This window comes from Trachemys scripta, chromosome 8 (assembly GCF_013100865.1).
Source record: "Trachemys scripta elegans isolate TJP31775 chromosome 8, CAS_Tse_1.0, whole genome shotgun sequence".
NCBI classification, from domain to species: domain Eukaryota; kingdom Metazoa; phylum Chordata; order Testudines; family Emydidae; genus Trachemys; species Trachemys scripta.
The window spans coordinates 78,905,055-78,919,383 of NC_048305.1; the positions used below are offsets into that span (position 1 = coordinate 78,905,055).

General features: G+C 38.9%; 1 protein-coding gene across 3 annotated transcripts in view; it reads right to left on the reverse strand.

Moving 5' to 3' along the window:
- Positions 1-14,329, reverse strand: part of SH3GLB1 (SH3 domain containing GRB2 like, endophilin B1) — a 37,528-nt gene that overhangs the window by 15,830 nt on the left and 7,369 nt on the right. Inside the window, exons 2-6 of one of the 3 annotated variants that reach the window (XM_034778926.1) lie at positions 12,770-12,911; positions 6,471-6,599; positions 3,778-3,911; positions 3,240-3,332; positions 1,157-1,243 (exon numbers count right to left, since the gene is read on the reverse strand). In XM_034778926.1, the coding sequence (XP_034634817.1) occupies positions 1,157-1,243; positions 3,240-3,332; positions 3,778-3,911; positions 6,471-6,599; positions 12,770-12,911 (585 nt within the window). The remainder of the gene's footprint in view (positions 1-1,156; positions 1,244-3,239; positions 3,333-3,777; positions 3,912-6,470; positions 6,600-12,769; positions 12,912-14,329) is intronic. The other 2 variants (XM_034778927.1, XM_034778924.1) reach the window with 2 other exon arrangements.

The window sequence follows — 14,329 nt, forward strand, 5'->3', positions numbered from 1 at the left end:
GATTGAGGAACCATCATAAAATATCGTGTATGTTCTACAGAAGTAATTTTGACTAGTGTGCCAACACTCTGGTCTAAAAACAGTGTGTAAATATTTTCCAGGCTGAGAAAGAATCAGCAAATCTTTGCAACAAGTATCTTACAATTGTTATTTCTAGATTAGCCCAATAATCATATTGCAATATTCATAGTTTCAATTGTTTGTACAATTAGTTTGATATCAAAGACAAGAAAGAGTCCCTAATATATTTAGATCCACAGTTTATTCCAACTGTGATAGATATGAGACCCTGATAGCATGGAAACTATAGAGATTATTTATTAATACAATAATTCAAACAACATCTTGAGTCTAGTCAAATGCTATGGGCACATAGATATAACCATTTATGAGCAACCTATCTATCTATGTGTGTGTTCCTGGCTCATCGGGTGGGTTTACTGTGAAATCTGGAATCATTAGGAGGTAATTAATGCAAATCCATAGAAATACGACACAGACAATTATATATACTGGCTTGGACCGGGTTTAAGAGGTGAGCAAACAAATATCCCTTACCCCACAAAAAACTGCATGAAAGGTCAACCTGCACTGACTGCGGATGAAACTCTGAACCAACACATGTACAGACCCACCAGATGATGGGTAATCCCTGGTAAATTTAACTTGTGTTTATGACACTATTTTATGACATGTTCTCTGTAATGCTTTTGACTGGTTTTGGGGTGCCCTCAAGGACACCATAAAGCAGTGTGGGGTGCAGTTCCCCTGAAATGGTCCTGTACAAAATACTATGGGGAAAGTCAAATAATGCATTTCAGTTGTTTTCCCAGAATTGCACTTACTATTGAAAAATTAATTTTTTTTTTAAATTGGCACATTAAGCTTTCTGACATCAATAAAGTTGTGGAAACAAGGCTATAGTATTGCACACTTTAGATTATTGGATGCAGTCTGACAGGGATAATTTAACAATATAGAGCCATGAGTCATTTATCTAGTACTTTTTTTGTATTAAAGTAAGGACTCCAAGAAATTGGAATATCGATTCAGTTCTCCATTCCAAATATTGGATATGACAATTAAGGCCACTAGAGTTGGATAGCAAGAGGAAACACTTTGTAAAGGAATGTATGAACACAGGAGGCCAACAAACCTTTAGCCATTTTACATGCAGCAAGTTGAGCATGTAAGAGACATTTACCATAATGTTATTTTCTTCAGGCTGAGACGTGTTTAGTTGCTTTAGTGCATAGACAGAGACAAAACCAGGTTACACTGTTATTACTGCAGGTGAACAATATGTTACAGAACACAGAATAGTTAAACACTGCAAGATTGAACTGAGCAAGTGGTGAAGCATACCTAGAAATCCAAACAGTTGCTGGTTTAGTTCAAGTAGTTTTATTCAGCCATTTTAAATACTGCTCTGGACTACTTAATTTAGCTATTGAACATAACGGTGCATGACTTATGAAGAGATTAAAGTTACATGTTACTCCATCTGCATTTGTTTCATTTTCTTTTATAGAACAGAGAAAACATTTGAAACAAGACCTGAGGCTATCACAAAGACGAGCGTTAAAACCCTCAATGAAAGTGTGTGTTACTGACTCAGACATTCACTACAGCTAGCAAGCCAGGCAAACCTCCTTTAGAAATCAAGAAAGATCCATGGCAACCTGAACCAATCCCTCCACACTTCTTCACCCCCTCTTGATCTTCTGACTTCTACTCTGAACATTCACTACCAACTGCAAGGTAAGGCTTTATAGGCCCTTTTGAGTATACCCTCTGGAAGCTTGAAACCCAGGGTTCAAGAGGCAGAAAAGCATTAAAATATTGTTAGTTTGAGTTATCAACTACTAAAGGGGTTTGGGATTGAAGTATAGGCAAGCAAGATGGTAATGTAGATGTACTTTTAATTACGTCACAAATTGAGGTGTACTTTATAAAACGCAGGTAGGCATACCCGTACTAGCTTTAGCATGGAAGACGTGATGGCATGAGTTTCAGTGCAAACTAGCTACCCCAGTTTAAGTACCTCCCAGTGGAAGTGGATATGTATTCTGGTTGCTAGCCCACACCAGGGTCTGTGCACCACATCTTCACTGCTATTGTTACCCATGCTAGCTAAATTAAAGCTAATTACAGGTATTACACCTTAATTTGCAATGTAGATGTACCTTGAGAGGTAGAAAGTCTCATGATCTACCACCAGTGAAACACTGACAGATAAATGTTTACAGGACAAGTATTTTTCTTATTACTAGTCCTGTAGTAATGATCAGCAAGTAATTTGTTCCTCTGAATGAAGTCAGCAGATTAATTCCCTCCCGCAACTAACAAAAATCTAATAACGCATGTAAGCAAATCACAACATAACTTGAGAAAACTAAGATTAATGAGGCCACTTAAATGTTTTGGAAATGGTTGTTCCTGGGATTTTTATGTTGAGTAAAATGGTTATCTGCTATACTGGACCTTGCAAGCTAATATCTAAGGTAACAGGACTTGGAGCTGCTGATATGTAAAAATGTATAAAGATGTGATAAATTCCTTGAAATTACGTAAAATGTGTGACAAACCATTCCAAAGAAAGAGACAAGAATATTGAAGCAAAAAGTAATTTAGCATAGGACAAGGTTAAGCCTTCAGAAGACTCCCAACTGTTCCACTTATGCTCCCACATGTCTAGTAAAAACAAACAAACAAACAAACAAGAGCAACTCTTACTTAATGTTTGGCACACCCCACTTTAAAAATTACTATGTGAAAAAGTTCCTCCACATTTTGAAGTATTAGTGATTAGAAGTGTGACTTATTACAGCTCAAGAATTGTCATTATGACAAAGGTTCATGTAGGATAGAAGAGGAGCAGCATAAAAATTTGCTATGCCTACATTTAAAAATAGTATTAATTTAAAGAAGTCAAGAAACCCAACACAAAGTAAGCAATGTGCCATTTTCTCTTAGATTCCACCTAGGCATTTCTTATTCAGTTTGACATAGAAATATTTGCTGAAGTAATAGATTCATAGATTATAGGACTGGAAGGGACCTCGAGAGGTCATCGAGTCCAGTCCCCTGCCCGCATGGGGGACAGTAATATTAATGTCTGGCTTCTAGTATAAGTAATTACAATTTGCATAGGGCCAGAACTGTCTACATTTGAGACCCAAAGGGGGAGAGTTATAGTGAACTTCTTGTTTTTTTAAAGAAAAGATTATTCTACTTACTGCAGCTCTAGCTTCTGCAACTTTTGCCTTCTTCAGTCTAGTTTTTGCTGCATCCAAATCTAGTCTTTTATTTTGCAATAGTTTGCGTTCTTTCTGGAAGTTTAGGAAAATCAATTAGTTTAAAAGGATCATGAAATAAAATGTGGGCTTGTACTACATAAAGATAATCTACAGTAATAAGTGAGTGATATTTGTAACATACTGTATACAAGCTGCCTCCTAAAACTGAAACTGCAGGCATAATTAGATGCAGAATTAGATCCAGATCATTATTTTAACTCCTATCCAAGATAGGACGCTTACTAAAAAGTGGCAGATTCAAGAACATTTTCTTGAACCAGACTCCTCCCTCCCCCCCCATCCCCCTTCTCTCCTCTCTAAAAACACGACAGGCATTACTTAAGACAAAAGTCAAGTCTCGACTGCTTTTTCCTTATTGGGAGTTTTCTTTAAACTCCATGTGATTTATCTATCCCTTTACTTAAATGTTTATATTTAGAACTATTTACAAGTGTTTACAATACATTTGTCAACTTACAGTAATTGTTTTATAATCTCCTTCTATAAAATTTCTTAGAGGAGTGAGGAAGTTTATAGCAGATGTTTGAATTAGTTCTCTATCTGCTGTTCCAATTCGCTTTTGTGTTTCTCCACATTTAATTAGTGCATTTCCTGTAAAGGAGAAGAGATGGTTGTTAAACAGTGATCCCTGTAGGTGGTTATGCAAATTTCTACAAGCACAAGAATTTAGGCCAACATTTTGAAGAATTACCAAATGCTAAACAAATAGCTTTTAAAGAAAAAGTTAGAACCAAGGCTGTTTTAATGAGAGTCACTAACTGGAAGTTATGAAGTAACGAACATTCAGTGTTAGATCTTAATCTATCTGAATAGTTACAGCATTGTGGTAGTGGTACTACCTATGGCAATTCCATTTCGCATTTGCTAATGAAAGTTCCAATTGTTAGTATTAATCCAGAAGCAATTTCCCCCTTTTGACAGTTTGAATCACCCATCTGAGGTTTTTGCTAAATAGAAAAATTTTAACTGTTGAGAATGCTTTTTGCATTTAATGTAAACTCTGAAAGTCTACTTTTGAACACACAGGTAGGATTTGTACTTTAATACAAAATGTTAGTAAATTTGATTCTGAAGAAAAGTGTTATGAAAACAACTTCAGATAGACACCATCACACATTTCACTGTTCTTGGAATTTTTATTTAATTAAAAAAAAAGAGGAAAGGGACTGGGGACCTTATCATTCAAAGTTTGTTTTGTATGCCCTTGAGGTATGGAACTTTTCAGTGCAAGTGCTGATCAATACCAATTTCCTACCAAAATTCATCCTTGCTCAACATATTAAGCATCATTCAAATGGTGTCATTGCAAGCTAGTGTAACGTTTATTTTTGCATCCTAGAATGAATTAAACAAGTTGCAATGGCTGTATACTTATAAGAAGTTACACACATATTGGTCTGAATAAGCTGAGTTTCATTTAGCTTGTTTTAAATAAAGACGAGCAAGCTTCAGGCCTGGTTAATACTTGGACAGCAAGCCACTGATGTTTTCAAGTATCTTGTCGCTTCTCTGATTGTAAAGGTTGCCACTACTAAAGTTATATCCATACACTTTCTTTCTGTGAAAATCTATACTTTGGATGCTTCCAACAAAAAGAGTAGGTTATCTTCTACTTTAACAGAAAATCCTATTACTTCTAGATGCAAAGATCTTTGATTAAATTCCTTGTGAAAGTTAATCTCACAAAACAACTTTTTTTTATTTACTTGCGGAGCTACCTTGTGTTCTGAAATGAAAACTATCAGGCTTTGTAATAGGTGTATTTTGACAACAATATACCTACACATTAACGGTTGGTTAATTTTAACTGTTACCTATATTAAACTGATGGGTAGGTTTAAGAGAATATGAGAACTGGACTTCATGTTAAGACCCAGTCTCTAAAATTTTCCTGGAAAATGCCAGAGATGCCATTATAGAGGAGTAGGTTTTTGAGGGAGTAAGAGAAAGGTATCCATGAATAAGTCTACTATAACTCTAATAATCCCTTGTAGAAAGTACCGTATATACTTGATCATAAGACAGTTCGTTTATAAGCCAATCCCCCCTCCCGCCAAGATGGATAAGTAAAAATGGAAATTCAGGGGTCAGCAAACTTTGGCTCCCGGGCCATCAGGATAAGCTGCTGGTGGGCCGAGATGATTTGTTTACCTTGAGCATCCGCAGGCACGGAGGTGAACCCAAGTAAACAAAGTGTCCTGGTGCACCAGCTGCTAATCCTGATGGGCCGGGACAGCAATTGGTGGGGAAATTTTTTTTTGGGGGGGGGGAGGGAGGGAGAGAGAGAAGAAGCTGGGAGTCAGGCGAATAACCCCTGTGACCACCCCCCACATGACCCCACACCTAGCCTGGGACCCCCACACTCTCCCCATCCCATTCCTTCCCACCGTATCTGGGGAGGCCCAGGGGAGGATGTCTCTGACCTGGCTGCAGCCTGCTCTGGGGGTGGGGCCGAGCAGCACGGCTGCAGCCTGCCAACCCCAGAGCTGCAGCTGCTTCGAAGGCTGGGGGGGGAGGGGGGGAGGAGGAGGAGGAGGAGGAAGAGAGAGAGAAGAGCAGCATGGCCAGAAGCGGAGAGACTCTGGCCCCACCTCTTCCCTTCTGGCTCTGCTGCCTCTCCTTGCTCCCTCTGTTGGGAGGGGCTGTGTCCCACCTCTCCCTCTCTATACCTGTTCATAAGCCGACCCCCTTCTCTGGTGCTTCCTTTTTTACTAAAAAAAAATCTGGCTTATGAACAAGTATATACGGTAGTTAAAAAGGGAGTCAGGACTATGAAACTGCACTGAGATTTTAAACAAGAATTTAGTTGTTTCCAACAGCAATTTCTACTCTGCACACAGTACATATGTATTTCTTACTTTTTTTTTTTCAAAAAAATAACCGTATTCAAAAGACAGGAACTGCATTTTTCCCTTGTGACTAGACATTCATAGGGAAACAAAATGTGAGCTATCTATTCAGGTAGTAAAGTTATGCATTCACTGGGGGGGGTAGAGTTAGGGTTCCAACCGCAGCTATAACTAATGCTACCCTCATCTTCATTTTGGATTAAGGCTTCAGAGCTTTAATATTCTCAAAGATGTACACTGAATACATAAATTTGTGCAGTCATTTTTTGAAATTCGAGTCATCTTCTTAGCTCAAACTTACCGTATGCTGTTCCTGGGCCAAACTCATTCCCTGCATCAATCATATACTGGCCTAGTAGTTCTGGGTTATTCATACGACTTGGTGCTTTGCGGTCCAGCTTCTCGTAGACAAATTCTTCTATTCTAGCATCTAAAAAAAAGTGTTGTTTGCTAATTTGAAGTGCAATTACTGTAAATCAAAGCAGTATTTAAAAAAAAAAAAATGTTCACTCATAGAAAAGCAACTTACTAATTCATTCACAGAATATCAAAGTATTAGGTAATTGAGGAAATCGGATAAAGTGATTGTCACCAACGTGATATGTTAGTCTAAATATCCATCTGCTCTGTTTACAAGTATTTCTACTATTTTCCATAAAAATTCAATATAGGCTCGTGTAATAAAGCTAATTCATACCTTCTTACACAGCACCAGTATTAGAGGTTGTGCAGGCCACATTATCCCCCAGTAACACTTGAGCCACAGTGTCATTGAATTGTCATTAAATGCAGTTGCAGTTTCGACTAATTTCATCTGTAAACTAGCGTAGACATAGCCTAGCACTTTATAACTTATGTTGCTCAGGGGTGTGAAAAAACACCCTTAAGTGACAAATTACACCAACAGAAGCACTGGTGTGGATAGCACTATGTTGGTGGGAGATGCTCTCCTTCAGACATAGCTATTACCACTCGTTGGGGGTGGTTTAATTATATCGATGGGAGAGCTCTCTCCCATCAGCACAGAGCTACTACATGGGAGATCTTACAGCGGCGCATCTGCATAAGTACAGCTGTGCCGGTGTAAGCTCTCTAAGGTAGACATGGCCTCAGTAAGCAGTTCTGAATTCACCAGGAACAGAACACAGCCTTCTTCTCTATAGCCACACTGATGTCTGTTTCCAAGAATACTTAGTAAAAACTCTGCCTCTAGAGTCAGTAGTAGATATGACTACAGGCAGGGAGTATATATGTTGAGTATGAAGGACTTTTTTTTTTTTATTAAGAGACACGAAGTCTAGAAGCCACACAAGTTATGCTCTCTTCAGCTTTCATTTCTTTAATATTTCAATCTCTTTAATGTGCTAGAGATCAGTTTGACACTGAGCCTTGGATGTGAATACACCTCAAACTTTGACTTGGCTAGCGTCACGATCTGAGTTTTGTAACTTTGGCCCATCTCTAGTTTCATAAAAGAGCACTTATGCTTACCACTGAAATGGTCAGGCACTTGTCATACATCTGCCACAAGTTTCTGGTGAGCTAGATTAGCATTTTGGGGTAAGGACTACTGTATAGCACCAAGTACACTTTCCCCACGTTAGTGGTTGCTTGTATCCTTTAACTGTAGCATAAACAAATCCGTTCACCCTGTTTACATATCTATTAATACTACTTAGAATCCAGCATTCTTCTATAGCAGAGCTTTTAGTTCCATTACTCACAAGAAAAAATGGCTGTGCTTGGATAGTGGAGAGAGGATATAAATGTCTTAAAGGTACCAAATAAAGCATTTATGCAGAAAGCATTAAAAGAACTTAATCTACTGTTTTAGAGAAAGGCAGATTAAGCTGAAGAGGGATAGCTAATATGAACTGAGTATTTTCAGATTAGATCAAAACTGAATACAATTCAGAGAGCTGAAAATAAGGTTTTGCCAGCATAATTGAGATATTGCCATCCATTCATTATTTACACCCAGCCTGTAGTTAATGACTCAGATATCTCTTTAAATGTTTAGTGAGACATTTTATAGGCTGTTTACTTTACTTTTTTCTCTTTTAAAACCAGAAACCCAAATTATGTAAGTGTTTAACTTTATTTCCTGTATTATTTCAGGACAGAGGCTCAAAGCACTGTAATTGTATTATTTACAGTCTGAGTGAAGCAGAGAGTTTAGATTTTAAGTGGTTAGACACATGTTTCAGGCCTTAAGTTTGCTGATCAAGAGAGATCAGATACTGCATTGGAACCTAGACTTGAAATCCTAGACTTAAAGTCAAGCCAGTCTCCCATAGCACTCCTGCCAAAAAGATGGCCCATCTGAGCTCAGAAGGGGAACCTGAAGCTATTGCCTCCAGCATTACTGCTTCTCTGCTCCTAGCAGCAGTTCCAAGGACAAGGGAAAGAAACCAGCCTGTGGAATAAGGGCCCCACCTTCCGTCCATCAGCATTAGAGTGAGGTTAACCACTGGTGAAGGAGTTACGTGAGACCTGTCTCATTTCCAAGCATTGTGAATGCACAGCTCCTCCAGCAATTCAATAGAAGGGGAAGTAAGGAAGTGTTGCTTACTTTTAGAGTAGGGGAACATTAGTTCCAGCTACCAACTGTGATAAATGTGACTTGTTGCCAAATACACTCAAACCCTCCCCTACATATCTGAATCCCTACCATTTCAAAGGGGGGAGGGAGGGAAAGAGGAAAAAAAGAGGGGAGAGAAGAGGGCGAAAGGGGAGGGAAAGTTACTCAGCTTGGGCAGTCACATCTTTTCCAATACCATTAGTTTATCAGCCGTTCATCTACAGGGGTCAAATTCCCGGCAACCATCCTATAGCTTTAGGAAGCAAAGAACTTAACCCTCTGCAGCATCTACTCCGCCTCTTCCCCAAAGAAGAGAATGCAGCTAGCATTTTTGTTATAGGCCATTCTATTCATGTGGTTTCATAGAATTTGGCTTTTAATTATATTTTTATTCAAGGCCTGTGTGGGCCAGCTGCTGCAGAATTTACTCTGGAATCCACCTCTTGCAACAAGTATGCTCCATTTCAGCACCATTCACTTAAGAGAATTGTATCTATTTTTCGGGACTTGGGAAAACTTTGAAGATGTGAAGCAAGCTTAAGTTGGAGGTCTGAGTATATAAACAGCTTGAAACAATAGCTCCGAGAGGCATGAACTGATCACCTGTTGAGGTGAGTGTAAGACCGAAACCCGAAGATGACAGTTTGCATCAATATTGTCAACTATTTCACTGCTGCTCATTTTAGTATACTTATGCACTAATGTGCTTGTTCCATAAACCTAAACTGCCTTACTCCCTCCTGGATACCATGAGTCCCACTCACCTCTTTATGCAGCTGCCAAAACACTCAGCTTTACCTTTGATTTGTATTAAAGCATAGTTGCTTTCTAGAACCTAACTGGCATATCAAACTAAGTGTAGAACACCATAAAATTGATTTTTTTATCTGAACAGTAAGCATTGTAACACTTAATTTCATGCTGAATTAATCAAAAACATCCATCTTTTAATTGAAGAGAATCTAACAGGATTTCCAGTTTGCCACACCAGAATGTCACAGAATCCAGGCATCTTGCAACAGAGTTTAGGTCCAGCTTCCCATGGAATACTGTGAAGATGTGGACAGCCTACAATTTATGATTTCTAGTAGGTACTATGAAGTTGTGAAAACTGCTGTATCACTAAATACCTCTGCGTAAAAATGGAATCCACCATGGGCGGACAGTTCTTGTGTACCCACCAAGCTAGGGGAAATGGAAAGCAGTTACCCTTAGTAACTGCATTTTGACCACACAATGGATATGTTGAGGTTGGCTGAAGTTGGGGAAAACCAGTTCTCTGAACTCCTCAACAGCGAGCTGGGATTTGGAACAGCTGAACAGAAACCAACATAGTGACGCTAACCTTTGAACCCTCTGAGGCTTTGTGGGTCGGGGAAGACTCTCAGCCACACAGGAAAAGATTGGGATGTTTTTGTAGCAGTGAGCCCTGGTACAGCTGCAGGACCAACCAAGGTTAAAGTGCTCCACCACTAGGAAAACAAGCCATGCACTGCAGGAGGAACATGGAAACCCACAGAGAACTCTGACCCTAGCCCAAAGAATGCTCTGGAGTGGTGAGCCAGGGAAATGCATGCAAGCTGTATTTTTGGACAGATCTGGGTACTTCCAATGCAATTAAAGAGAGTAAAGTCTGTGTTATGCCTATCACACTGAAGAGTTAACCCAAGCGTATAGAACAGTTTCCAGATGAACAGAGACTTTGACACAGCTTTTCTATTACTTTAAGATCAGCAGTTGCAGACTAAATCAAAGCTGAAAAAAATCAAGGGGTTCTTGCTATAATTGTACGTGGTACTGTGCATTAAGATGGAACCTTAAGCAGGGTGGATAAAAATCAACTTTTTAAATAAAAAAGAAATGTGATTTGTTCAATGCACTCCTTTAAAAAAAAAAAAAGTGTAGGTTGCCATAATTTCAAATATATTAAGGCCTAAACTCAGTATAATCTATTGCAATTATTTAAAGTAAGTAAAAATATTGAAGCAGTATACCACTTCTGCTGTGAAATTTTTGGAGTCACTGAACTGGTGGAAGTCACTGGCTGAGCACCTGGAACCAGAGTCTGTTAAAGTGCTAAGCCAGCTTTTGATGGCAGTAGCCACTTTTGTAGGTGCAGAGAGAATATTTTCTTTTCAATTTATTCAATTAGTTCAATTCAATGACTAGTTAATTCAGAGTTGAGAAGCCAACTGAAAATTGAAAAAAAAAAAAAAAAAAAAAAAAAAAAAAAAAAGAGGCAGAAAAATTTGCTTTCTATCCAATCTCTAAATAAAAATGAGGTGTGTGCAGATGAGATCTAGTAGTACTGAAGTTTGAAGAACAGTGACCATACACAACCAGTTCAATTCAGTAACTACGGATAATACTTACTTTGTTTGTTATGCCAGTGTCAAATGAAAACAGGTTTGATAAATGTGCTGGACAAAGTTTAAGATGTTTTTTGTTACATAAAACAGTTTTAAAATTGGTTTGTGCATTTTTAATTGAATTCCAATTTCTATCCAAATATAGCTCAATGTAAATGAGTAAAAGTTAATCTAGCAAATTAAGACATTAGTCAATTTTAACTTAAAAATGTAAATGCTAAGATTATGAATAAATGTATGCAAAGCTATATAGTTACTTAAATGTTTATAGATATTGTTTTCTCTGGTTAGGAAAGAGCATCAAATTTAGTATAAAGGCTATATTTAATTGAAAAAAAAAAAAATCAATGTTTTAATCGTTACCAACCAATGAGAATCAACCTGTCTTTAGGAAAATAACTGAAGAGTACAAATGTAAAGTAAGATAAAGATTAAGTATTTAAATCAAGGTTTCCTGCTTGATGATTAAATGATGATTTAACAAACGAAGGAAAAAAAAAAAAAACTGGTTTACATCAACCCACCCCAAAAGACATTAAAAACAGTTTATACATTTTAATACAGGTTAGTTAATGAGACTCATATGACCCACTAATAAAAAAAAAATCTAGAAGAGGAAATGAAGATTATAATCAATTGAAACTATGGGGGGAATTCAGATAGAATATAACTCAAGAAAATCATTCAAGTAGAAATTGGCCAGGATATTAGGTTTACAACTTGGAGTAAAGCCAATAGTTTGCAATGAAAAGCTTAGTTGATGAATTTAGCCTTATTCTGTGAGCAGATTTGAATTTATTCACTTTAAGGATTTACTGCCAATATTTGACGTTTGAGCTCCGTTGCTTGTGTGTGACCAATCAGCTAAGGATCATGATCTTGTTTATTTTCCAACTGAATAAGAACACAAGCTCTTTTGGTTTCCACAAATACATATGAAAACTTGAAGTTTTGTGAACATTTCCCCAGTAAACCACCACTCAAATATTTGTGAAAAACAAATCAGAAGGGCAATTAGCATGGCCAGAACAGATGTGTTACAAAACTCAGAAGTATGCTGGCATTGTTCACCAAGGTCTAATCAAAACTCTTTTGTAAAAGAGTCACTAAAGGTAACATGACAAGTGATCAGAACCCCAGTTCCTATTCTCAAAAAAAAAAAAAAAAAATATCAAGCAGCATCATGCCCCTAATACAATGGTGGAGAAGCAACACAATACAGACTGAGGGAAAAGTGACACCTATCAAAATAATCAACATATCTTCCCTAGCATTTTGTTTTCCTTTGGGCTAGGAGAAATTCTCTCATCTTAGTACTGATGAAGACAGACCCTGCATAGCTTAAATAGGCTCTGATCCTGTCAGATCTCAAGATGTTTTGAGACAACCCACACGCAATCATTCTGTTATAGATTCCAGTTGCCATCTTATGCAGTCAAGTCTTTGCACTGGAATTAAGAGTTAATTTGTTTCATTGTATCAAAAAAGCATTGTACATCTTGTACATGTAAGAGAAGTTTTAAACAGGAACAATGAACAGCAGTGTGTATAAACATGCAGCAGTGACTCTGCCAAATACACACACACACACACAAATAGACAAGCTTGTTGGCACTAAAGTATAGATGAAAAACCCAACATGTTTCTTACTTGGGTTTGGCTGCAATAAAACTTCTGTCTGTTTCATAATTTTTTCTGTCCACAGTTTAGTACATTCTGCTTTGCTGAGGAGGTTCTCCAAGTGAGCATCCAGTTCAGTCTTCTCTGCTTGACCAAGTTTTTCTTCGGTAAACTATTGGTTAAAGAGAGCTAGATTAGCAATACTAGTCTGGTCAGCACAAACAGCCACGTGTAATGTTAGCCTTTAACTAATTATGTTTTATTTTATGTATAAGCTTTTTGACGACTGACACTTTACTCAGTCTTCAGCAACTAAGCCCTACTAATATCACCGAAAAATAGTTTTAAATGAAATGAAGATACCTTTGAAAGCTAGCAAATGTGCATTTGAATTTGCAAGTTCATAGTTTGAGATTTCAAATTCTTACTGAAATAAATTAAAACATACAATTCATTTCAACTGGTGTTTAAGTCACCATAATAAGATTTTAGTTTTAAACATGGGGAAATTTCGTGCTCATAAAAGAGCACATAGCATCTTTGTCTAGATCTAGACAGAGGTATGCTTTCCCAAACAGCTTTATTATTACACCTCAGTCCTCACTTGCAAACCCGGTGCCCATCACAAGCAGATATTTAAGTCTAGGCAACCAGCAGCCATTTTAAGTTGAGTTTTAGTCTTCCAGTCAAAGAAAATTGCATACTAGTGGGTCTGGGTCTTGTTCTAACCCCTGAACTAATTTAGTGTTTTCACCTCCATCTCCAATGTTAGATTATGTACTCATCTGACAACCCCGTTCAGGTTGGCCATTTTCAGGGAAGGAAACCTGGCTAGGCAATTAAATCCCTAGCAAGTTTACAAATTTAACATAACCAGACTAAAAGTACAGTAACTCCTCACTTAAAGTTGTCCCAGTTAACGTTGTTTTGTTGCTGATCAATTAGGGAACATGCTCGTTTAAATAGGGTTACCATATTCAAACATTTAAAGAAGAGGACACTCCCCGGGGCCCTGGCCCCGCCCCAACTCCGCCTCTTCCCCACCCCTGGTCCCACCCCAACCCCACCCCTTCTCCGCCCCCATTCCAACCCCTTCCCCAAAGTCCCTGCCCCAACTCTGCCCCCTCCTCTGAGCACCCTGCATTCCCCTCCTCCCTCCTGTTCTGATCTTGGTTGGGGGTTGCTAAGTGCTTCCCTGCTCCCCACTCGCCCCGCAGCCCCTATGCCCTTGCCTGCCCTGCTCCTCCTCACCCTGCAGCCTCTGCACCCCCCCGCCGCCTCTGTGCCCCCTTCTCCCCACTTGCCCTGCCGCCTCTGTGCCCCCTGCTCCCCACTCGCCCTGCAGTCTCTACACACACACACCCCCGCCGCCTGCCCTGCTCACCCAGCAGAGGGTGAAATGCAGGCTCCACGTGGAATCAAACACAGCCCCGCTGCTCTGTGGGGGAGGAGGCAGCTGGGGAGGGGGAGGGACTCTGGCTGCTAGAGGCCCTAGTGGCCGCGAGCAGCTTTCAATCAGGCCAGGCGTCCAATCAGCCGCGCCGCACGAGGGGAAGGGGGAAATCCCAGACATTTCTACTTGATTAGAAA